The sequence below is a fragment of the Bacillus rossius genome, chromosome 11 (assembly GCF_032445375.1).
Source record: "Bacillus rossius redtenbacheri isolate Brsri chromosome 11, Brsri_v3, whole genome shotgun sequence".
Lineage (NCBI taxonomy): Eukaryota > Metazoa > Arthropoda > Insecta > Phasmatodea > Bacillidae > Bacillus > Bacillus rossius.
The window spans coordinates 37,403,341-37,428,178 of NC_086338.1; the positions used below are offsets into that span (position 1 = coordinate 37,403,341).

The following is a 24,838-nucleotide window of genomic DNA, read 5'->3' on the forward strand; positions in this document are numbered from 1 at the left end:
TTTTTTTGGAAAGAAAATAAACCTTATCACATAGCAGCCGGTAAAATTGACTTTGAATCTAAAAAGTTCCTTTTTTTATATTCCATTCCATTCTGGTTAGCCATATTGCAAAAAAAAGTTAACGTTGCAACATTGTCAGCATATCATGCGAAAAGTATGCAATATGTTTTTTTTTTTTCCCCCTTTATTTCGTGGAAGTTTGGCCACTCAAGAAGTCGGCAGGTTTAACAGCGTGGAACGTAGATATGCAATGATGACCTGGAACGGGACATACCAGTTTTGAGCTTCAAGGGAAATCGTAACCTACTTGTCTTAACGACAGCTGCGCATCGGCTAAAACCCAACTCCCCCCGATGAGCGACTTCTGCAGTACTGGTGGGTGGATGGGGCGGGAAAGCCTTTTGTCCCGGACCACTGGGTCGATTACGATGATAAGCCTTTGTGCGAACCCCCCCGCGTGGGGTGGATTCGTTCGATGAAGGGGTTAGTGAAAAGGGGGGTGGGAGGTAGGCGAATCTAGATCCACCCTCGCTCGCAGGTACGACTCTCGATTGTGAGGGCCGCGGAACACGTGTCAGCCGCAGCTACTATCGTCTGTGCAGTCCTGCGTGGCGACCTGGGTGAAGCAGAAGGCCTGGTGGTTAACTTCGACACCGGTACTCGCTTGCATGGAACGTCAGGAATGAGGGGAGCGAGTGAGAAAGAAAGTGAGAGGAGAGAGAGAAAAAAAGATAATTAAAAAGAGTACGAGGACGCGAGATAGAATGATAGAGAGAAAGAGAGAGAGAAAAAGAAAGAGAAAGAGAGAAAACGATAGAGCCGTAAAGAAAATAGAATACTAGTTTCGCAGGCTTTCTCCGTCAGCTTGTGTTTTTTTTTTCCGCGTCAAAAGTGAAGAGTTCACCGACGTTTCGGATCGATGTTGCAGGCGCCATCATCGGGGTAGCTTGTGTTCCAACGAGAGTCTCGGCAGTTCTCTCGCGTTTAAATACTTTCGCCCTGAGAGGTGGGTGTTTCCTGATTGGCTGCAGCTGTAAGCCAATCAGAGGCTTCTTTCTGTTTCGCTGGTAGGTTTGGCCAATTGAAAATGGCCTCCTAAAATTGGTTGAAGCTGCTGCCAAAATCGGATCTTTAGCATTAATTTTCTATGTGGGAGAAATTTAAAGAGATATTTCTTAAATAATAAAAGAAATAATAAATACATCTGCTTATTAAACAAATAATAATAATAATAAGTCATATATTTTATTTACATTGTATATATTCATACACACGTATGGCCTCAAGTTAAATTTTAAAAATATAGTTAATACATGGTGTTTTAATTAATTAGTCAAGTATGTCTTGTATTTTTACTTAAACAAATATTTTAATGCAAAAATATTATGGTACGGTGAAATTAAAAGAAATCATTCTCCTGTATGATGCACTACAAGTGTGTATTCGTTTACTGAGCCCAGAAAATTAAATAAGTTCAGAGTTTCTTCCTGTTTACATAAGGTAAGCTATCAATGTAAATAAGCCATACGTTTAATGAATATATATCTAGAGTGAATCTATGCTCCTGTGCAACGAGCCAAGACATATTTTATTGAGAAGGTGTTACATAGGTTTATTTCCAAACTGACAATATTAAAATCCAAGTCCAATAATCTGAAAGAATGTATATTCCATATTTGTAACACTTTTTTTCCCCTCTTGAAGTTGAGTGTTCGTAGACGAATTCTGGCAAAAAAAAAATCAAATATACGATAAAGTTTTTTTTTAATTTTTAGAACAGATTTATATCAAATACTAAGCTGTGTTTTTATGGTTATGTGTACATAAAAATATCCTGCTTTAGTTTCATTCATTGATGCTAATTGTGAAGCAAACTAGTCACATTTTGTAGGTGCGGATAATTTTGATCACTAAATTCAATATTCTGCTATTGTTCCGCATGAAACCAGGATGAATAACAAGAAAATCACTCTAATATATTGTAAAAACGTATGTCAAAAGCAGAAATTTATCGTTATAATTTATTCGTCATCTATTATACTATTTATGAAATTTTTATTCGCATTGCTTTATATGTCATGTGTTTTAATATAAAATTTTCTAGCATACTTATTATTCTGTTAAAATTAATATAAGTACATTTGAAAAATGTTCAATATCTTGAAACTACTTATCAATTATTTTAATTTATTTTTAATAGTAATAAAAAGCTTTCTGGTATTATCCATTGTACCCAATGTCCTAATAGTCTATGATAACCAAAGAGCATTCAACTTAATGAACTTAATCAGAGTTAGGTCAATATTATCCATAGACAAAATCTTAGAAAATATAACTAGCTATGTTATAAATAAATATGTAATTTTTTAGTTTACTCTGTGGTTTAACTCAAGAAAACAAACAAATTACTTAACCATTTTAAAATTTGCAGTGACATTACTTATTTAATATTAAAATATTTTGATTTGATTGAATTAAAAAAATATTCAACGTAATCCGTAAGTACATATTCATACACAATTTATATTTTACATCAGATATACATATTAAAAACATTACAGTCATACAATAACTTAACCGTGTACATAGTTTAAGAGTCCCAGTCACAATTTATGCACTGCAGAGTATCGAAGAAACATAATCTAACTAGTATGATAAAGTGACCAACGTCGTGTAGGGCCTATATCATAGACCCAATTGTGTCCAAGAGCCAGTACTGGTATTCGAGGTCAACGCCAAACATCTGAGAGTGGCTAGTCATAGTAATTGCCTACGATCTTACGGTAGATATTTTGTAGGTAAATTTTTAAAACGTGGAATTTTTTCGTTGAAAAATTTAATAAAAATATTGTGTTTTTGAAGATTTCTAAGGTAAATGTCTACTGTAGGGGTGCTACTCAAAAAAAAAAAAAAAAAAAAAAAAAGCATACAACCGAAAATTGATTGATTTAGTTCCACATTTTATTTATAATTGTAATATCGGTGCGCATTAAGACATTTTCAAGAACTTCGTAGGCAATTTTAAGCATTTTACATACGCATGTGCGGTGACTCGGCCGCCGCCTTGTTTGAGTCTAGGTTAAACGTTTGATGGTATTTCGAGTTAAAGGATGGTGTGAATACATTACAAATATTACATGTAGGATGTAAACATGGTGTCGTAAACATGATTTTTTGTTTTGACAGCGTAGCCGAGACTGTTCTCAAAGAGAGAGAGATATCCCTGATTTCGTTGTCGCTGTTTAGTTGATTCTAGCTGCAGCTGGATCATATGGACATCGATGTCAAACATTCAGACACTTCACAATTTCACCTTCATCCAGCTGGCATTAGATCGTTGTCATCGATATGTTAGGTATTCGTTCCTTCAGACCGGCAAGTCGCCGCCTGAGTATTGGAGTGTTCTATGTCCACTTTTTAGGTTTTTTATGCTATGGACACGAAATTAATATTAGCATTCATTTGTACTATATCCACACACGTCTACGCACGTAAAAATGTTTGTTCTTAATTAAAGACCAATATTATTTTGCTCTATGTCATGCTATTCATAGTAATTTGAACTTTCAAATGCTTATATCTCAGTTCCTACTTCAATGGACATAGAACACTCCAATTCTCAGGCGGCGAAGTGTCCAGCTCGCTGAAGGAAGAATGGCGACCCCTGAGGCCCACAAGCGGAGGAGGACAGTGTCGCCGGGCTACACGCGCGAGGTGCTCGAGATCCTGGCGACCCTGGGCGACGCCAACGGCAGCACCATGGCGCAGATCACCAGGAACCTGAGGCGATCCTGCTCGCCCAAGCCGAGGTACCTCAAGTACCGCATCAGGAGCAGCCTGAACAAACTGCGCGACCAGGGAGTGGTGAGGCGCCAGGGGCATCACTACATCCTGCTGCGACCAGTGCCCAAGACGGGGTCTCCCCGCTCGCCAGGGACCGCCAGGTGAGAGTCTTCTCCCAGTCGACACCCGCGCACCACCCACCCATCAAGGTATCCGATGGACCAGATAGCCAACACCCGACACTCAATGTCAACCACCTCATGTCAGGATCTCTACCCCCCCCCCCCCCAATCCCTAAGGTTGACCTGAGAGCTGTTACATTGGTTCGATCCCAAAAATCAACAGCTAGGTTGGTCCCACTCAACCGAAGCCAAAACTGCAAACTTAAACTATATTAACCACAATTTAAGGCGAAACTTGCATGCCCAGAGAGGGCCTTTTATGAGTGGGACCAGCCTCATTTCCTGCTCCCCCATTTCTCTCAAATGCACCAGAAATCCCAAACATTAAAGATGCAACTAAAAGCTTCTAGAATAATCTTCTCGAGTCTGTAAATATCTGGCAAAATGGACAAAAAATTAGATTTCAATGAAGACTTACAAATATGTTCCTTTTTCCCTTACAGTATTCCCAAATCTTCACCTATCATATTGGTACCCATGCATCTGTCCCTAGTGATTAACTGTCCTACATTCATACAGCACCCAGCCTACAATATCTATGGTGTTTCCATAAGAACACTGTTTTTTATGACTCGTTCATGTTAGAGTTAAATATTTCCTTCTAAATCTATACACAAAATCATGATACTTCAATGAAATAATGTTCGTAATATTAGTGTGAACTTACAAATGGTCACATCAGCATGAATTGTATTTATTTGCTTTCCGAAAACCGAAATCATTCCCTTTTTATCTGAGGCTTTTCATCCAACTTGTTGGCATAAGAGTGCCCATTCGGCGGCCGTGAAAGCCGACGCGTTATGTTTAAGTTGTTTCAATCTCAACCTCCCATTGACATGTTCCGAACCGATGACTGAGTCGATGTACAGTCGTTTCATACCAAACCAACCAAATTTACCATGTCACATCCCACTGATTTAGGTTCTGAACCACCCAGCTCATAAATTCAGATATTATGATCACTATTGTTTGTCGAAGGACAATTTCTGGATGGCTCCACACTGTAGACCATTATCTACCCAGTTTCTCTTACTATATTGCCCATGACTATCTCTAATAACCTTGCGGATGGCCGGAACCATGACATTACTTAAATTTACGAGCTCTGAGTCAGAATTATAATGGGTTCAGAAACCAGTTTAATTTTTGATGTCATTCATTCAAATCCTCGGTGCTTAACAGAGCGAAGTAATAACCTAAAAAAAAAAAAAAAGAATCAATGTTCTGTCTTACCAAGTTAGGTGATAACACTGTAAAATGTTGAGAACTCTAACTTCGGATGACCTAAGTTGGACCATGCGGATGTAGGCTTTCTTTCCGAATTAATTTCGTGCCAATTATGGCATGATTACTCAGTAAAGACCATGACAGACTCTCTCCTCAATTTATGTGGAGTGTGCAGTAGTGTTTAATGATTTATAGTGACCCGAAATATGTTGGCTTAACCCCGTCAAGGTTAAACCTGGAAACGGGAATTGGGGTGGAGTTTGCCACTGGGGCCAGTGGGTGTTCTCGGTGCTCCAGCAAACACCTCCTTTCATCGCTTCTAATTACTCTGAATTTGAAACGCGTTAAGCTCGCATTTAGAGCTCTGGTGGCGGGCGAGCTAAACCACTGGGACAATGATTTATTTCTTTCTTTGCCCAGGCGGGAGGCTCCCTGCAGCATGTGCCTGAGCACCGTCGCGTGCCCCAAGTGTGGCGGCTGGAGGGTAGTGGCCACAGGGCTCGCGACTGCCAGGCGCTGCCGCAAGAGGACGGTGCGGTTCCGGCTGCCCCGGCAACCGAAACACCCGGCAGAGGCGCACCATCGTTGTGCATGGCCGACCGTCGCCGAGCGTGGCCGATCGTCGCCGAGCGTCGCCGAGCTTAACCGATCACGACGGACTCTCTCGTGAGCTGTGAAACAAACGTGACCGAGTGGGGTCGACCGTCGCCGAGCGTGGCCGAGCTTTACCGATCACGGTCTACTCTCTCTGTGAACAAATGTGACCGAGTGGAGCCGACTGTCATTAATAACTTTAATGATTAATTTAAATGGATTTTAAATTTAGTTGAAAGAATAGCTGACATTTAAATATCGGTCCCAAATTTAGTACACATATAATTAATGAACCAAACCGGTAAAAAAACACATGCCTCTAAGCACATTAGAAGTAATCCTTAAGAATATAGAAGTAGGCGAATATGAAAGTATACGTGCAAGTATGCGAGTAAACAAAAATACAAATAAGCAAGTATGTGATTGACCAAGTATACGAGTAAGCAAGTGTGTCTGAACTCATTTGTATGTGTACAAATATGGATGGAAAGATGGAATCAAGAGCCCCACTCCTGGACTCCAAGCATTCGTTATTCTCTGATGATATCATCGTTCAACTTCCGTTCCCAATTGTAACTCAATTTCATTTTAAAAAATGCTCACTTATTCTAATATGGACCTTGTTCGGTCCAGCTACAACTCTTTGATTTGGTCTGGAAGACAGCAGCTGCTGGGTGGCTGGATTTTCTTTTAGTTTGCCAAGTTTGTCTTCAAGAAAACGTTTTTATACGCAATTATCTAACTATTCTTAGTTAAATTAGAAAATTATTTTTTTTCGTGTTGCCATTATATTACAACATGTTTTCAACATTGCACATTTTTCTTTCGATTTGTTTTTGTAAACGATATATAAAGAAATTTCAAATGCACTACTCTATGCTTGTCAACGAAGAAAGGAATTCCCAACTCTGGCACTGTGAGTTTGGTCGTTTTCCGCCGAGCTGAAGGGGCTAGAAGAGGGAGGGGGCATTTCCTGTGCCTTCAGACTTCTATGCACCCCCTGGACAGCAGAAAAGACGCAGTGGATTTCACATCTTGAGGGACATTGGGCGTTGGACTTGGATGTGTTCACGTGCAATGACGTGATTTGTAATCTTTTTTTTTCCTGGTTCATTATGTGAGCAGTAAATCAGTGTAAGAAAACAAATTTCGCGTGTTTTCATTATACTCGCGAACACTATGGGTGACCCAACAATGATTTGAGAATGGAACACAATGTGTTTGCGCAGAGCGTAGTGACAGGCGGGTGCTCATGGCCGTTCTTTCCGTCAGCTACCGCACGTCAAAGGAAACGAGCGTGTGTGTAGCTCGCCTCGTGAACAGTTCAGTTCGGCGGTGTTCACGTGGCACATCGTAACGGGTTTAGCGTGCTTGGCTACGCTCACAGACATTTCGCCACAGGAGTTACAGCAATGCACGCAACTATCACGGAAACATGTTCTCATGGTGAAACACGGCATTGGCCCAAGACTCAGTGACGAGTTAGAGCAGGCTTTTCACGATGACTATATTAGTTGGCAGCAGCAATTGCAGTGGCCTAGCAACCCATGCAGAACGTCATCAAAATAAGTCTGCAGGTCAGAGTGATTGTATCCGTACATGCTATGCCCCCAATCAATTCTTTCGGGTCGTAGTAAATTTATACCCATTTGTTTGGTTATAATGGGTTGTTAAGACAACTTTGTTATATGCCTAGAGAAAGGCTCTTCCAACCAAGTGAACACAACTTATAGGATGCTTGAAAAAAATTTCAATATTTGTAAATTATCTCGAAAAGGGAGAAAATTTTGTTACATTTGCCAACTATTTGGATAAATTAGGATATATTTTGGAGGCTTTTGGATAAATTCAAATTCAACTAGAATTATTTATATATGAGGGTTATATACTGGGTACAAAATAGGATGAGTTTGAAGCAGCATACTTCTCAGAAGTGTCCAAGGCTCATTCATATTTAATGAAGTGTAGGTCTTACATAAATGAGGGTCCACTTCCATCAGAACCTACAGTGATCACACATTCAACTTCAGATTATCAAATTTCACATTCAAATACGGAAATTGGATGCCATTTCACGACATGCTGATTGCCATATATGTCATAAGAAACTTTCTGACTTTCAGGGTTATATTACTTACACATTTTCCTAAAGAGCGAAGCAGCTCAAACAATACAGTCACTTCAGCTGACTGCTTCAAACTACAGTGTCGCTTGGAACTTACTGAAGGAACATTGCCACAATCTCAAGACAGTTATGCAAACTCGTCAATGGGCACTATTTGAACTCAAGACGGAAGGTTTATTCAGCAACTGCCCTTCATAAACTTTGCGATGGAGTTCAGATGCTTATGCGAGCACATTTTAGCCTTAGGACCACAAACTGATTTAGGGGACACACTTCTCTTTCGTCTTTTTGTAATCAAATTAGATCAAACAAGCTTGCGTGCTCGGTAAACGGATTCATGTGGACAGTTGCCAACAATGAAAGAGCTGACCGACTTCCTGAATGTTCGAAGCAGTGTTCACTACATAGGTGCAGTCTGAGGAAAACCAAATATCCAGCCAAGGTGTGATTGTTAAGAAAGCTCTTCCAAGGCACCAACCAGCATGTCAATCTCACATGAGTATTTCGATAGGTATGAAAAATAATGCATCTAATAAAAAAAATTATTTGTAAATAAATACCTACATTTAGTTATCTAGTAGCAAAGAAATTAAAATTATAAGCGGCCAAGTGTTCAAAATATGCATACCCCCTCTTTTCCTGGATTCATTGAATTAGATGTTTTGTAATTCTTGAATTGAAACATCTTTGTAAACCGATAGCGTAAGTCAAAGCGACGACTCATCGGGAGAAGCGGAAAGTGCAACGCTCAGAAGTGTGGCGAGGAAGAGGAGGGAGAGGAACATAGAGTGCTCCACTCCTCACTTTCGGGCACGCGTTGGTGAAGCGACGCTACAGCGTTGCCTTTTTCGTTACGCTGCCGACACACCCGTGCTGCTGACCGCCGCTTCTCGTGCACAAAGCCTCTCTGGAAACACTCGGTCAATCTGCCAGCTACATAGCTCGTAGACGTGATGATATTTGAGAAGGTCATTGTGTATTTTATTGTCACAGTCAAATTTATTTTTCTCTAGTTATAGGATTTTTTTTCGTATCGAGGATTATTGAATTCAAATCGTTTCTGGTGATAATTTTCTAGCAAAAAACGTTAATCAGGAAATGTGGTACATAAGTAACAACACGATGACAACTGTTATAATATTTTCTTTTTTTTTTTCGCTGCGTGTCGTCCACTAAAACGGCTCAACTATCAGCAGGATCGTACATAGTCATTCACGCGCTCACTCCATGAGTTTTTTTTTTTTTTTTTTTTAACTGATGGTTTAAACCGCAAATACGTAAAATCCACGGCCAGCCAAACGGTGTTTAAAACGTTCACACAATACGCAGCTTTTGGGCCCCGTGAACAGTGCTCATAGGAACGTGGTTGGTTTTTCGTAAGGGTGGTGGGTGGAGGGGTGAAAAATGAGGGGGGGGGGAGAGGAATGATAGCAGATTGGACGGCGAACAGCACCCCGTGGAGCAAGAATTAGCGAACGCCATCGGAATGGATTAGAGCTGTTCACTCATCGCCGATAAAAAAAAAAATTCACGAGTGCACTGAAATACGTTTCCGGTACAGGGGGGAGTCAATTCACGCTTTATAGCGTAGCTATGTATTTCTACGGCCACCATTTTACGTCCGTGTTTTGAAGAAGGGTGCAAAACTATATTTATAGCGTGTCTATGTATATGCATACGGTAGACCTGCGGGTGAAGTGGCTCTCTATGTAACATTACTTTCCACCGCTGAAGGGTGTATCTGAAATTGCACTTCATTTCGTGGCGTAGCGAATTTACTGTAAAAATGTTTTGTAAATTTACACTTTCTTTGTTGTTGTTTATTGAGTTTTTAATTTATCTTAGATATTTAACAAAAATTTAATAAATAATAAAATATATACACGTGTTTGTATTAATATTGAATACCGAGAATTTATTTAATATATTATTTTATTATATTCCACTTATTACCATCCTTAATTATTATATAAATCCAGTCCTATTTTTCTATTAATTATTTTCATGTAAAATTGAAGTGAATTTTTAGTACAGCAAGTAAGAATAAATACTGAATCGCGTGCATAAGTACACGCGCACTTTATTTTTTGACGTGACAACGTCTAATAAATCGATGAACGCCGGCTGAACGCACGAAAAAGTGTCCCGTAACGCACATTGTCCCGTTACGCCGTGTCCCGTTACGCTCATTGTACGCTTGCGCCGCATCTTTCTCTCTTCCACTCGATTGTAATAACAATCGATTTGACTTTTTCGAGGCACATTAAACTTGAAACACTCCCATTCGTTTCCTACTTTCCCTACCATCGTCCTTTCCTTAAAAAAATAACACGATTGGAAGAAGTTAGTTAAATAGCAAACATGTATAAAAGTTATAGTTAAAATAATCTCTTCGTTAAAGTAATAAACATATTTGAATTAATTAGTGCAAATAAAAGTAAATTTATCAATAAAATTGTAGATTTCATTTCACTCCTTCTTTGTATCCATACAAAATAGTGATAATCCGATAAAAATGATTCAATTTCATACATAAAAGTATGCAATTATTTCATAAATGTTTTGTTATGACGTTGTCTTGTTAAACTATCGTCCGTAAACCGACTTTACAGACAACATTTTTTTTTTTTTTAAATATCGGAACGTTTGTAGATACCCTCACTCTTTCTTGGATTGTGCCCTTGCAAGTGGTTCGTCTGGCCTCCGCGGTCAACTGCGCTGCGCTTCTGTGGAGTATCTTCTCTGTGTCGCCTCGCCTCTCTTCCCCGCGACGGGAGAACCAACCCTCCAGCCAAGGAGCAGCGGCTACAATCTCCGGGTCATCCCTTCGCTCGGGGGTAGTTTTCTCCCCTTCGAACCCTCCTGGCACGCCACCAACGAAGCACCCGCGTAGCTGGCCAGCGCCCTTGGCTTTCCTCCAGCACACGCTGTTCAAAAAAAAAAAATTAAAAATAGACCTACGCATTGAAATAATGATCGAATGCTTTTGTGGACTTTTTTTTTTTTTTTTTTTGGTGTTGCGTCATGAGTAAAGTTTCGGTCGACATTGCAATAGCCATCATCAGGGTGACAAGTTCCTACCGGGAGCCTTTTTTTTTTTTTTTGCAGATCCTCTTGTCTTCAAATACTTTCGCCTGAGTGGTGTGGGCCTTCGGTTTTTTTTTTTTTTCCTGATTGGCTGCACCTGCGGGCTGAATCAGAAGCTTCTTTCCTTTTCTGTTCGGCTGGCATGGCTTGGCCCACGGAAGAGCTGGATGCCGTGATTGGTTGGAGCTGCTTGCTGGCCGGTCGGTCGGTGTCTTTCTAGGTTCACTGTGAGCCAGGCGTCTGTCAAGGGAACTCGCTCCTCCCGCAGGCCTTGCCCCCCTCCCCCTTCCCCCTACCCTTTTCCGATAAAGAGAGGTGGAAGTGACCCACGGTTTAAGGAACTTCGCTGCAAAAACAGCACCTAGATCACAAACAAAAAAAATTGAAAAAAAAAAAAATCCCTAAAAATTGTTGCAGCTGACATTGAATAAGCATAATATGTTAATTCTCATGCTCTCGATGTTCAAACTCACACAAGCTACTAATACAACGGGAGTCTTTATTTACGATATCAATTTGGTCATTCAAAAAAATACATTCATGAGAAAATATTTTTATTGACAGTTTTAGTTTATTTCATATCTTCACCAACCTTTTTCGCATAATCGCCATTGGTAGCCACGCGTTGTACAAAGTTAGGGTATATTTCTTGTAGTATTAGAAACCATTTCTTGCTACTGGTTTCAAAAGGACACATTTATAAAAGTACAGAAAAAATTTTTCATTGTATACCTAACGACCACCGTTTATGAATTTTATATAATTAGATTGCCTCTTCGCGCCAATATTGGTAACTTAAAAAAAATTAAAAGGTGGCACTCAGTTTGCTTTTGTAAATGCTCAGTATTAATAATGTGAAATATCATTTTATCATTTTTATTGAATTGTGTAATACATAAGGTTAAATTGGTTAATCACTTAATCAGTTCAAACGTTACAAAAGTTAAACGATTTTTCTTTGTCTTCAATCCTGCATTCTATAAGATATGTGTGATACAGCTTCGCCGATAACAATAATCGCAATTCAACTCGACTTCGCGAAAAATTTAAAAAAAAATTCACTTCTATTCATAAAACTAGTATATCCTCACAAGCCTACGTGTTTACGTTAGACCGCTGTCACTTCTTTCCAGAACTGTCCAATCCGAGACAAGTATACGTTGCACAGGCTGTATCTTCAGAGTGCGAGGGAGAGAATTACAGATATGCTAAAGAATCCACTCGTGCCAAGAGAGAGAATGATGGAAAATTTTATTTTTCTCGCGGGAGCAGGGTTGGGTGAAAAGGATGGGGGGGTTAAGTAGGATGTGTTGGTGGGTCAGGACTCGACCTCGTTTGCAAACTCGCACACACAAGCATAAACACAAACATCATTCCCTTTCCACTTCTTTTTTCCTCCGTTGTGACCAACCTTCCATCTCTCTCTCTCCCTGTCTCTCTCTCTCTCTCTCTCTCTCTCTCTCTCTCTCTCTCTCTCTCTCTCTCTCCGGTTGGTAGCCGCATTTGTGACGGGGCATCGATCCTCAGAGGAGTGATGAAGGAGGGGGAGGGGGGAGGAAGGCTAGTTCGCGGGGGCGACTGAAATGCTGCCCCTTGGAAGGGCAGCCCTTCAGGATTTTTCTTACAGTGGTTAGTTTGTAAAGTGACCTGACCTAACCTAACCTAACCTAACCTAAACTAACCACTGTCAGAAAAATCCTGAAGGGCTGCCCATCCAAGGGGCAACAATTCAGACAACCTTTCAAAAACACTACTGTCAGAAAAATCCTGATGGTCTGCCCTTCCAAGGGGCAACAATTCAGGATTATAAACTTACGAAATTAGACAAATTTTAAGATACTGGAAGGGCTGCCCTTCCAGTCGCTTTACAAACTAACCACTGTCAGAAAAATCCTGAAGGGCTGCCCATCCAAGGGGCAACAATTCAGACAACCTTTCAAAAACACTACTGTCAGAAAAATCCTGATGGGCTGCCCTTCCAAGGGGCAACAATTCAGGATTATAAAATTACGAAAATAGACACATTTTAAGATACTGGAAGGGCTGCCCTTCCAGTCGCTTTACAAACTACCCACTGTCAGAAAAATCCTGAAGGGCTGCCCATCCAAGGGGCAACAATTCAGACAACCTTTCAAAAACACTACTGTCAGAAAAATCCTGATGGGCTGCCCTTCCAAGGGGCAAGTTTTCAGGATTATTTCAACACTTAAAGAAACATGTTTTCATAAATTGGATCGGCTGCCCTTCCAGTCGCTGTAGAAACAAACCATTGCCAGAAAAATCCTGAAGGGCTGCCCTTCCAAGGGGCAACAATTCAGCTCTCCCGGTTCGCGAGGCCTACTGACAGCAAACAAGACCGCCTCTAAACGCTGCCACCGACTCCAACACGCTTCAGCCGCGAGACGCATGACTCGCCGGAATGATGCCACGGTACCTTCTTCAACCTATCCCCAGTGGCGTAGCCATGGGGGAGTTCCTGGGAGACCGGACCCCACCCATCCGGAATTTAAAATAGAAAACAAATATCACACGAAAACAGAATTAAAAATAATAATAATAACAACAACATTTTTACTACTCAGCTTCATAAGGTTGCAAAGCTATAATTTTGGAAATACTTTTGTAATCCTTAGTGGGCAACCATTAGCGTGTTTCCTCCATATTCCCACCGCATCCACAGAAACGGACAGGAATTTTGTGATTCCAAGTACAGTCTGTATATCATGTCAGTTTGCATGTGTGTTTGTCTTTCATATAAACATGACGTGTATGTTACATGTTTTTATTAACATTAATATATATAAATATGTATTTATGACATGTCTTAACAAAATCAAAGAGTCGATTCAAGTATTAAAACAATTAATAAAAATAAACAAAATCTAAAATATCAGTTCTTTTCTAAAGAAAAATCATTACTTAAAAATTATATGTGTAAACGTTGGAGTGCTAAAATTGTACTATTCCGTGAGATATTAGTGTGACAAAGAAATTTAATTTTTAAATTCCAAAAATTCCATTATAAAGAATACTTGATTGTAAAAAATTGTTAAATTATTTTACTTGATCCCCTCCTTCACAAAATCGTGGTTACGGCCCTGCTATCCCTCACGCGTAAGAGGCTAGGTTTATAAACTGCGCAAGGGACGCAACGTATACGACTAATTGTTCGGTCAGAGATCTTGAGTGCATTTATTAAATTTATTGTGTAGACATTAGTAATAAATAAAACTTAACCAATTAATTGGTCTATTCCTTAAAAACCCAGTTTTCTCCCCACATTATACTTACTCATAACATTTTGGTGTCAGGAGTGGGATAGCCCTAATTAATATATTTAGTGTACATCGTTTTTACTAAAATAATTATTATTTTAAATTTAGTTATTCGAGAACTGAGTTAGTTTAGAAACATACGCAAGAAAATTGCGGTCGTATGTAAAGCACCCAAGTTGCAAGACATATAAACTCTTACATCTCGAATTTTTATACCAGTAGAAAACTAATTTCTTCCCTGAGATTCTTTTCACAATTCATATTATTATTAAAACAAAATATTGCAATAACTTTATTAAAAATTGTTTTTTTCTTTCACTATGTGAAAATTTAACGAGTGTAAACATTATGTCTACAAAAAGACACAGAATGTTCATGCACAATTTATTGTGCTGGAAATAATATGCTAAAAATTATATAATTTATATATAATTATAAGCACGATTTGTGGCAAATAAATCCGCAACACGAGTTCAGATAAGCTTGTCGTAATATACTGTGGTTGAAATCAAAAGCTTTAGTATCGGTCACGTTAAAACTGTTTTAGAGGCCGCTGTTAATACGTAGCAAGACTTAACAAAAAAAGAACAGACCTTCCAAATATAGCCTACGGGGCTTTGAACAGTTACCCACTATTTAAAAAATACTCAGGAAAGAAACCTAAAATAAATCCCTCTTTATTTATTTTTCTCTCACAACTCTCGTTATTACCTGACAGATTCATACATTAAAAAAAAAAAAAAAAAAAAAACAAGTGAGCAGTTGTAACAAGTAATTCAACAAAAAATCTCGTTTTCCTTTTCCCTTGGATTTTTTTTTACGGCTTCAGTTCTGCTCTGGTTTTTTTTTTTGCGTGTATTCAGTGGGAAGGGGAAGAAGGGGAGGGGGAAGGGTAAAAGGAGAAGCTTTGGTAGTAGAGGCGTGGGGAGCTAAAAATAAACGACCCTACAGGGAACCATATTTACCGTATACAAATTTCATTAATGCGAGTGGGGGGGTGGGGGGGGGGGGGGGGGGAAACGCAGGATAAAAGCTAAATCCATGTATTATTGTTGCTTATTAGCGCATGAGCCCAAATGTGCCCTGGTCTCTCGGAGGAGGTGCTCCTACATGGCTGCCAACCGTGCGAAACTTAGTAATTGAAAAAATTTCGCGTGCGTTCGCGACCGGCACACGAATCCAAACAACGCGACTTCGCGCACCAAATTAAAAACTCCAACCGGGGCCGTTTTAAAAGTTTCAATTTTTTTCTAACATTTGTATTGTCCAAAGCGAGATAATTACATTGGGTGTTATATTACCCGTCTTCTCAAACTTTGACAGTTCCCCAACCATCAACTGAAAAACTTTTTTGGGTTCATTATTTTTGTGCTGTCATCATTTGTGGGTTTTTTTTTCGTTCTCTTCTGTTTTGGAAAACTATTGTGTTTGTTTTGTCTTTTCGTTTTGTCGTGTTTTTGTCTCGTTCCAACTGTTGTGCTGAATTTTTTTGGGTTCAATATTTCTGTGCTGTCATCATTTGTGGGGGTTTTTTCGTTTTCTTAGTCCGTTTTTCTTTGTTTGTTGACAATATTCCTGTTATGGAATATTATGTGGTGTTTATATCATGTTGACAACGGCAATTCTTTGCTTAATTTGTGTTTTTTGTCTTTTGGGTATTTTTTAGTTTTCTTCTACTGAAAAAGTGCTTAGCAATGGCGTATGTCCAAAAGCTTACATCTAGTCATGCACTCCCATTCCACAAATCTTTCAAAGATAACTGAAAAGCATTTTTTTTCCCCCTTCAAACAACGGCAACTGCATGTAGTTGTTTAAAACCACTGTCCACAGAACGACATTGACGGAAGGACTGGTAAACCATTAACTCTGCTTTTTGATAACTGCCAAACTCTTGAAAAGTTACAAGGCACAGACTATGAATTGTAAATCGTGTAACTAACACAGGGAAGAGAAATCGGATCTGTATGGCAGTTGGTCTACCGCCAAGCGTAAACTACTGACTTAACAGGTGGGGCAGGAAGAAAGTTACAGGTGACTGCTTACACCTGTAACAAATCAACTATGCAGAATTTATTTTAAGTTTATTATGCCGGCATATCTCTTTAATACAAACCCTCATTGCAGGAATTGCGAGTTGCGAAACAAGTCATAATTGCAGAAGTCTGCTATAATACATGTCATGATTTTTTTTTTTCATTTTATATTCACATTTTTATTACAATTACTACCAATGTTTTAATTTAGGGGAAATCATTGCATTATTTTGTTTTTATTTTGGCCTATATATATTTTACACGTTAATTGATTTTTTTTGTTAACAGCGTGGCAAACATTCGGAATTAATACTTTTTTTGGCCTAATAATGTCAAGGCGAATCAAGAGAATTTTATTTTATGTTTTTACGCAGCTGCAATATTCACATAGATACTCTTATATAGTCTCAATTAGGAATATTCATGGAAATGTTTTAATTTCTTATTTCTCCATTACTTGTTTAACAGAAACTTGGTTAAATGAATATTCAATAAACTCAGATTATTTTAATGATCATAATCACGATGCATCTATGTACAATGAAACGTAGGGGGGAGGGGAAGCAATAACAGCTGTTGACAAATTTAGTTTCTCAAATGTTTCTTGTAAAATGGTTTTTAATGTGCCTGACGTTGACGTTGTTTTGGTTTAAATTAATAATGGGCATGACGAAAAATTTATAGTTGGCAATATTTATATCAACCAATAATTATCTGTTAATGACTTTCGAATTTTTTTTTCTTTTTGAAAGCCAGTCTTATCATATATCCTTACCCTATTTTTTGTGACTGTCTCTGTGTACTATTATGTGTAAATTATATATTACTTTATGTAATATTTATTAAGTGCCTACATGACTGTTGGAAGGCACTCAAATAACAATAATAAATTAAAACAATTGTCTTTTCGGTAAAATACGCGATCAGTAAAACAAATGCAACATGGCGTCTAAATGCCATGCGCAACAAGCTAGTAGTACATCGCAATGTTCTCGAGGGCCGCATCACGTGTGACAAATAAAAAATAGGCTATAAGTATATAAAATAGGGGAGGGGTGAAAGAGAGAGGTTTGTATCGTTGCAGTGGCCCTAGCCTCGTGGCAGGGGGGTAAAAAAAAAAGGAGTAAGGCTGTTGGAGGAGTGTGGGAATGAGGGATGGTCGGGGGTCAGGGGTCACGGGTCAGGATGTCGACTAGCAGCAGTGTGAGGGGTTGGATTCATGCGGCTGTGTGTGGAAGGGTAGTTTTGGGGGTGGGTGGGAAGGGGTGAGCTAGCTGGAATGCGGAGCACGTGTGTAGCCAGATTCCCTTGCACACAACCTTCTTCAACTCTCCCTCCCCCCCCCCCTCCTTTTATGCCACTTTTTTTTTCGCCACTGCCCCCGAAAACCCGGTGTCGACACTGGAAGAGTTTTCCGACGGGTCTGTTGCAAACGTCGACCAGGCCCGTTTCGGAAAGGAATTTTCTCTCGTGTGCCAGAGAGAAAAAAAAAAAAAAGGGGGGGGGGGTACGAGAGGGAATTCGGTCAGTGGCGGTGAGAAAACACCTTGTTTTTTTTGTCAGGCTGGTCAGGGGGTGTATTTGAGTAGGTGAGGTGGGATGATAAATAAGCGCGACGCTCGCTGGTGCTTCTATCGCGGTGTCTCCTCTAAGCGCAGGGCTGTAGACTGAAGCAGCTTTTTTCTCGTCGTGCATAGGGAAACTACGAAATTTGGAACGGCAACCATCACATTTTATGACGAATGAATGAAGATGAAATTGTAAATGCAAGGTGTCTTGAGTGCTTTCAAGAAACTGTACCGGATGTTCCATGACTTAAGTTTATTCTGAGAACACGCGTTTCAACAAAGTCCAACTCTTCTAAAAAAAATACAGCTCACAAACGAAAAATATGAAAAAATACTTTTCTATCAGCTATTAGCGTACTATTAAATTCTTTTCGTAAAAAAGACACCACTCGGATATCTTGCGCAGTTTTTTAAATCGCGTGGATTTTTTTTTTTTTTGGTGCTCTGCAGATCATATGTGTGCGCAGGTAGGCGGGGTCCTTAATGGATGCCAGCCTTCACAGTAGATGTTCGGAGGCAACGCAATCTAAAGCAATAATAAAAATTTTCATGGGAAAATGTTAGAATTCTGCATAAATTCAAGAACAAAAACATCAAATTTTAAAATATTTTTAACCGAAATCATATTTTTTTTTATATTGAGTCTGTCGTTTTTTTTTCTGGTGTCGGACAAATTTACTGAATATAATACGGTGAAATATTTTTGAGGGTAATGTATTTTTGCAACCTATACTGGAACATCGAAATTTCCCTCAAAGGGAGCAAAAATAAAGCACAATTGTTTGTAAAGTGAAAAACCATATCCTCGAATCTAATGAAGTGGGAAGTAAGATTTATGTTGTCGATTGTTGCCATATAGACATTATCTAATAATTTACTTTTTACTACTTTCCAAAAATATTTTCAGAAAATGGCGAAAAAGACGATATTGTATTTAACCAACCAAAATAAATAGATCTGAATGTGATAAGTAAAGTGTAAGAAATTTTACATCAGTACCATTCATAAAATTTTGCGCAATATAATATTTTTAGTTTTTAGAAATTCCACTGAGAGGGTAGAAAATGGTTCAGTTCATTTCAAAATGAACGAATCTCTAAATCAACTAAAGTGTAAGTTAATTAACAGGATTGAGCAGTAAATATAAAAATTTACATTATTTGATTTTTAAACTTCAGAAATCAAGCTGTTAGCGGGTAAGTGTGAATTTATTTTAATATAAATTAATTATGTATATACACTCACTTAATCTGGGCACAGCGAATGATAAAATATCCATAATATGTTACAAAATATTTTTTTTTTTAATTCCACCGTTAAATAGATGAAAGGGAGTTGGTCTGATTTCGTTAAGGCTATTCATATCACCAAATCCAATTAACGGTAGCTTTGAAATTTTTCGTGCACGTTATTTAAAAGGGGAAAAAACACGTTTACCGTTAAAAACATTTTCTCTTAATGAAGTGAAAACAAGTTAAAGCTTTATTTAACTTAGTTGAAACGTATCTCTGAAAAAAAACTAATTCATGAGATAAAAATTCGACACATGCTTTTTGCATTAAAAATATACATACGTTAGTATCCTCGTTCGAAATTTACATTTATGTATATTTATGAATTGAAATGTTATATTGAAGTTCAAACTATTTAAAACAAAAATATTTTACTATTATGTGTTTATTACATTTTATAAAAAAAAATTAGAATTGGGGCCAGTTCCCAAACACATAAGCCGCGGTTGCCAAAAAAAATAAATACCTTAATTTTCAAACTGGTTGCGCTCGTAACTACGTGTGCTTGAAAATATTCAAAAAATTATTTATAAATAAATGACTTACTCTGAAGATGATAGTAAAACAGAAGTAATTTTTTTAGACCAACATTTTATAACTCAGTGTTGTAATGCTTTACGTAAACTAATTTCTAGTACATAATTTGTCATCATAACTTTGGAATACATTTAAGAAATAAACACGTTATTAAAAGTGGGGTTACTTGGGTGAATTTAATTTCAAGTTAATAACATCAGAAAATTTGTATGGTTAAAACATTAAAATATGCCCGACAAAAAAAAATTTGAAGCATTATATTTTAGTTCAGGTACCTAGTTTGCTATCAGAAAATAATATTTCATAAATATCGAAACTTAGATTTTATTGAAATTGTATTGATGTCAGAGGCTGTGATTGTTAACATTGTTCATATGTGTGGCGAGAGTGTTAGGTTCACTACCAAAAATTCGGTAATTTGCAAATTTATAAGCAACAAGTTTGCACCAAGTGGTTCGGGACCTCGTTCAGAGCCAAGTTTTACCTTTCCATAACCGAGCATCGTCAAACCCCTTCCTTCGTGTACATTTATTTCCTGAAACTAACCCTGCATACTTAAACAATGGAGGTAAGAAGATAGGAAGTGGCTGTGTACAATGTTAGCCTCCCAAGGTGGATAGAAAAATTCCTTGGTGATGTTTTGTAAAATGTTAACGATTCTCTCAATCGAATTCCCTTTCAAACCATTTATCAAACTTCTAGCATTAGACGTTGTACAGCTATGGTTTGATTGCAATTAAAAAAAGAGTGACTTCAACTTACGAACAGACATACACTCCGTAGACATCACCGCTTTAATCGACCACACGGACGTGTTTACAACAGATAAGCCTTCCAATGTTTTGTTTTATTATCTGTTACAACCCTTCAAACATTCTGAAGATTGATTAAACTAAAGGAAAATCGGATTGATTATGTAGCGCTTGATGTTTGAAGAGTTGACACACCCCTCTTGCTGAAAATGTTATAAGTGAGAGCATTTTTCACTATGGGGTCCTCAGATAGTGATATAACGTTTATAAAGTCGAGTTTTACAGGCATTGCAAATGTGGGAATTGGCCTAGGAGAGTGATTGATTGTTTTACAACCGAGCGTAAAGAGAGAGAGAGAGAGTGTGTGTGTGGGGGGGGGGGGGGGGGGAGAGAGTTGTAGAAGACACATGAGAAGGAAGTGTAATGCAATGGGAACGAAACGAAACAGAGTTTTGCGATTATATTATTTGTGAGAAGAAGGTTTGAGCTGGAAAGCAGGGAAAGATTTAATAAATAAAATAAATTGGTTCGTGTCTTTATATTTAATATATATATATATATATATATATATATATATATACACTCTCAAATATAGTTATCATATATTAATACAAAAATAACTCAAATGTATTTAACAAATTTTGGCAATAACCACGCAGTTAATACATATAAATTTGGTACATCATATTGATAGTTATTTTACTATTGAGTGAAAAATGTTTTAATCAAATTCGTCAACTAATGAAATATTTTTATTGAATTTATATTGAATATGTGTCTGTCGGTTCGTTTGTTCGGGTATCGCGCAAAAACTATTGGACCGAATTTCAATGAAACGTTTTGTGTTTAAAAAGCTATTATTATAATAATAAATTTATATATATATGTATTATCTCACTACGATGACGGGAGAAGGAAAATTAATAATTTTATTTGTGTGTAGCCTTTTTTGTTTTTGCATGTAGCCTTATTTTTTATTCTGTGTAAATTTCGCTGCATGTTGCGCGCGCGCATCGCAAAAAATTCACTCTTATCTTTTATCTTCTCATAACGCGTCTAAAGAAGTGCAACTTAAAAAGGACAAGAAAACTTGTATTTCGTAATACCTCGAGGGCTAATAACTGGGAATCTAATCCTTGCGTCCGGAGGCAGGAGAGACAGGGGCGGAAAGCAGGCTACAAGTGTCGCCCCGGCGCAGTGTTGCCAGATTGTAAATGTCAATGTCTCGTACCAAGGAGCGAAAATTCTCGTACGACACACAAAAAAAAATCTCGTACACAATGGTATATGTAAATGCAAAAGTTTAAATGTGTTTCTACAATATTTTTATATTTGAGTTACAAGCCTAACAAATCTAAACTAAACAATTTTCACAATCCTATGATTACATAAGTAAAACATTATTAACAACAATTTTCACAACAACACAATTATTCCTGCCATTCACTCTTTTTGCATTAAAATTTTTTTCGTAAAAAATATCCAGTTTTTTTTTTTTAATTTTCGTTAATTTAACATACAAAAATTCTCTAAATCGTGAGTTCGGGGTTGTGCATTTAACATTATTCTGACTCTGGGTCATCATTTCCTGTGCTAGACAAATAGAGGTTGGCACAAGTCAACGCTGTCGGGCAGGAACTTCACTTAATGGTATTAAGTTACAAAAGAAATGTTATATACACTTGTTTTTGACAAAAGATACAATAAAACTAATATAGCTTACTAGAACCAACATTAAAAGTGATCTTCAAAATTCTCGTACAAAAGCGTAAAGAGATCCAACTTTACCTCGTACAAACGTACACGGGTTCTAAATTCTCGTGCAAATACGAGAATTCTCGTACGTCTGGCAACACTGGGCCCCGGGTCGGGTTTCGAAAACAGCCGAGAACCTCCTTATCTAGTCACGCTTCCTAACGCGGGGGATTCCGTCAAGGTCGTCATTCCGTGGCCGGAGGGGGGACGGGGGACGTAAAAGCTTACGACCTTCCCCCCCCCCTCGTCTGTCCACCGAGTATGCGTCGCGGGGATTGGCGCGCGAGATAGCGCGTCGCGTCGTTCGCACGGCTGTAAAAAAACAAACTGTAATTCCACTTGCCAACGTAGCGCGCAGCACCGGCGGCTTCAACAAAAGAAGGCAATTACGGCAGGGATGTGTCCCAGATGAAATCCTCGGCCGGACTCTTCCATCTCCGAGGGCGTTACGAGCACCGAGGGACAGACAACGCCCCTGGTGTGGCATTTTGAATAGGGAGGGGGGGGGGGGGGGGTGAGGAAGTCGCGGACGAGGCGCCGAATATACATTCCAGGCGCCGGCGCACCTGAATACTGTCTCTCTATTCCTTTCCGAGAAACCAAGCTTGTCCTAATCTCACGTGTGCTTATTTTTTTTTCTCCCTGTGCCCGGGGATTAACTCCACAGCGGTGGTAGAGAAGGCTAGAAATCATGAGTCCCTTTTATTACCTCCGGTACGAGTGTCCCCCCCCCCCCCAACCCGCCCCCACACCACCATTTTCTTTCTTCTTCTCTATGTCGTTCCTGCTAGATTGGACTGCTATTCTCTCGCGTCATACAAATTGCAACCGCGGGAAAACATTTCTAGGCAGATCTCGAAGAAAGACTACCCATTGTAGCCGTCATCACGGTGCAACTTCCGGGAAAAAAAAAATGTTTTTTTCGTTTCATGGTCCATTCATCCAAAAACCAGATAAATACATTTTATATACTGTAGCACTTTCAGTAGCAACATTAACATTACAGAAAAACGCATGTTCGATTTTTAAGTGCATGGCACTCGCATAAAACATTAAACTTGAACGGGAGTAAAATAGAGTCCTCTACCAGAATATCGGAGGCCACATCCATGCGTTGGGAATCCGCCTTTTTGCACATATCTTGTGAGCTTTAATGAAGAGCGAGCCTGTTTGAAAAACAGAAGAATCAGTAAAGAAAAAAAATATACTTGTTTTTTCAGCAATAGCTAGAGACCTGTTGATTCGCAATGAAAATTTTAGGAGATACGCGGAAACGCATCCCATTATATACTTGAACTATATTCTCATCGTACCGTATGTAGTTTCGAAGAACAATATACCTACCTATATACAGCCGTAGTTACTTATTAATAATAAAATAATATTATAAACGGGAAAGTTTGTAAGTATATATGGATGGATGTTTGTTACTCAATCACGCAAAAACGGCTGAACGGATTTGATTGAAATTTGGCACACAGATAGTTTATAACCTGGATTAACACATAGGCTACATATTCATGTGAAATTCCCTCCATATTGGATTGAAAGTGTGATAATTTAATTTTATAACAGAAAAAATCATAGGTCATAGACATACAAATAGTGAGTGAGTTTCATTTCTCTATGTCTGCCACACGATCGCATACATAGTAAGGTCTGGCAAATTCATATCCTTCTCCTTGGTGAGACCAGCCCGCTTAGTCGAGCTCGCAGCGGCTAGCGAACTAACGGCGCTAATAGCAGTTCAGTTCTTAACTTTCTTAATAGATAGAGTTGCCTTGAATGTTTAACTTATCGTTTGATGCGTTTGTCATGTCTTGAATTTTCTTTTATTGTGTCGTATACGTTCCTATACCATTCATCCGATTGCGATAAAATTTTGGTGAGTTGTTATGCGCATGCCCGTGAAGGTTTCTGAGAGGGTAGAACAATAGTTAGAACACGAATCGTTTCAAAAAATGTGTGTAATTCTTATAGTTTAGCAGTAGTTCGTGTGTTTTCGGTGTATGAGTGCGCACACATTACAGAAATGAATTGAATTAAATATAAACAGCGATTATTCACAGAATTTAACTGAATAAAATACAAACACAGACATTTCAGTTCATGTGTGATATAAAAAATAGGTAGCCCGAGAGTCGTTTCAATTAATGTGTTTATTTCATATTATATAGCGGCACTTCGTCAGTTTTCGTTGTATAAGTGCGCACGCTTGACACAATTTAATTAAATATAAAAGAGAGACAGAGATAGAGATATATATATAGAGTGAGATTGAGAAACAGAGAGATAGGTTGAGATAGAACTAGGTATAGGGAATGAAATGGAGTTAGATAAAGATATATATAGATGTATAGAGCTATATAGTGATTGGTATATAGATAAGAGAGTGATGGTGGGAGGTATAGATGTATATATGTAGATATAGAGACATAAAAAGAGATAGAGAGATACATAGATATAAATGTAGATAGAGAAAAAGATATATATATGTAGAGAGATGGAAAAATGATTGTACTATATGTGTAACTACTTCAAACATATTACAAAACAAAACTGAATGAGGCATTGTAACGCATGCCGAGCATAAACTAGCTATATAATGGAATCTTTTCCATATAAGTA

The 24,838-nt window shown here is 38.3% G+C and overlaps 2 protein-coding genes across 3 annotated transcripts in view; one reads left to right on the forward strand and one right to left on the reverse strand.

The window, feature by feature from the left end:
• LOC134536448 (uncharacterized) overlaps positions 1 to 24,838 on the reverse strand; it is a 603,478-nt gene that overhangs the window by 157,098 nt on the left and 421,542 nt on the right. The gene's annotated exons all lie outside the window — the stretch shown is intronic.
• LOC134536505 (uncharacterized) lies at positions 2,286 to 6,933 on the forward strand. Of its 2 annotated transcripts, none has more exons than XM_063376227.1 (3): positions 2,286 to 2,498; positions 3,624 to 3,944; positions 5,613 to 6,933. In XM_063376227.1, exons 2-3 carry the CDS (start codon positions 3,655 to 3,657, stop codon positions 5,860 to 5,862), a joined length of 540 nt encoding a protein of 179 aa, XP_063232297.1. In that variant the 5' UTR covers positions 2,286 to 2,498; positions 3,624 to 3,654; the 3' UTR covers positions 5,863 to 6,933. The 2 variants fall into 2 exon arrangements, with proteins under 2 accessions (XP_063232297.1, XP_063232298.1); XM_063376228.1 differs by having other exon boundaries at positions 3,640 to 3,944.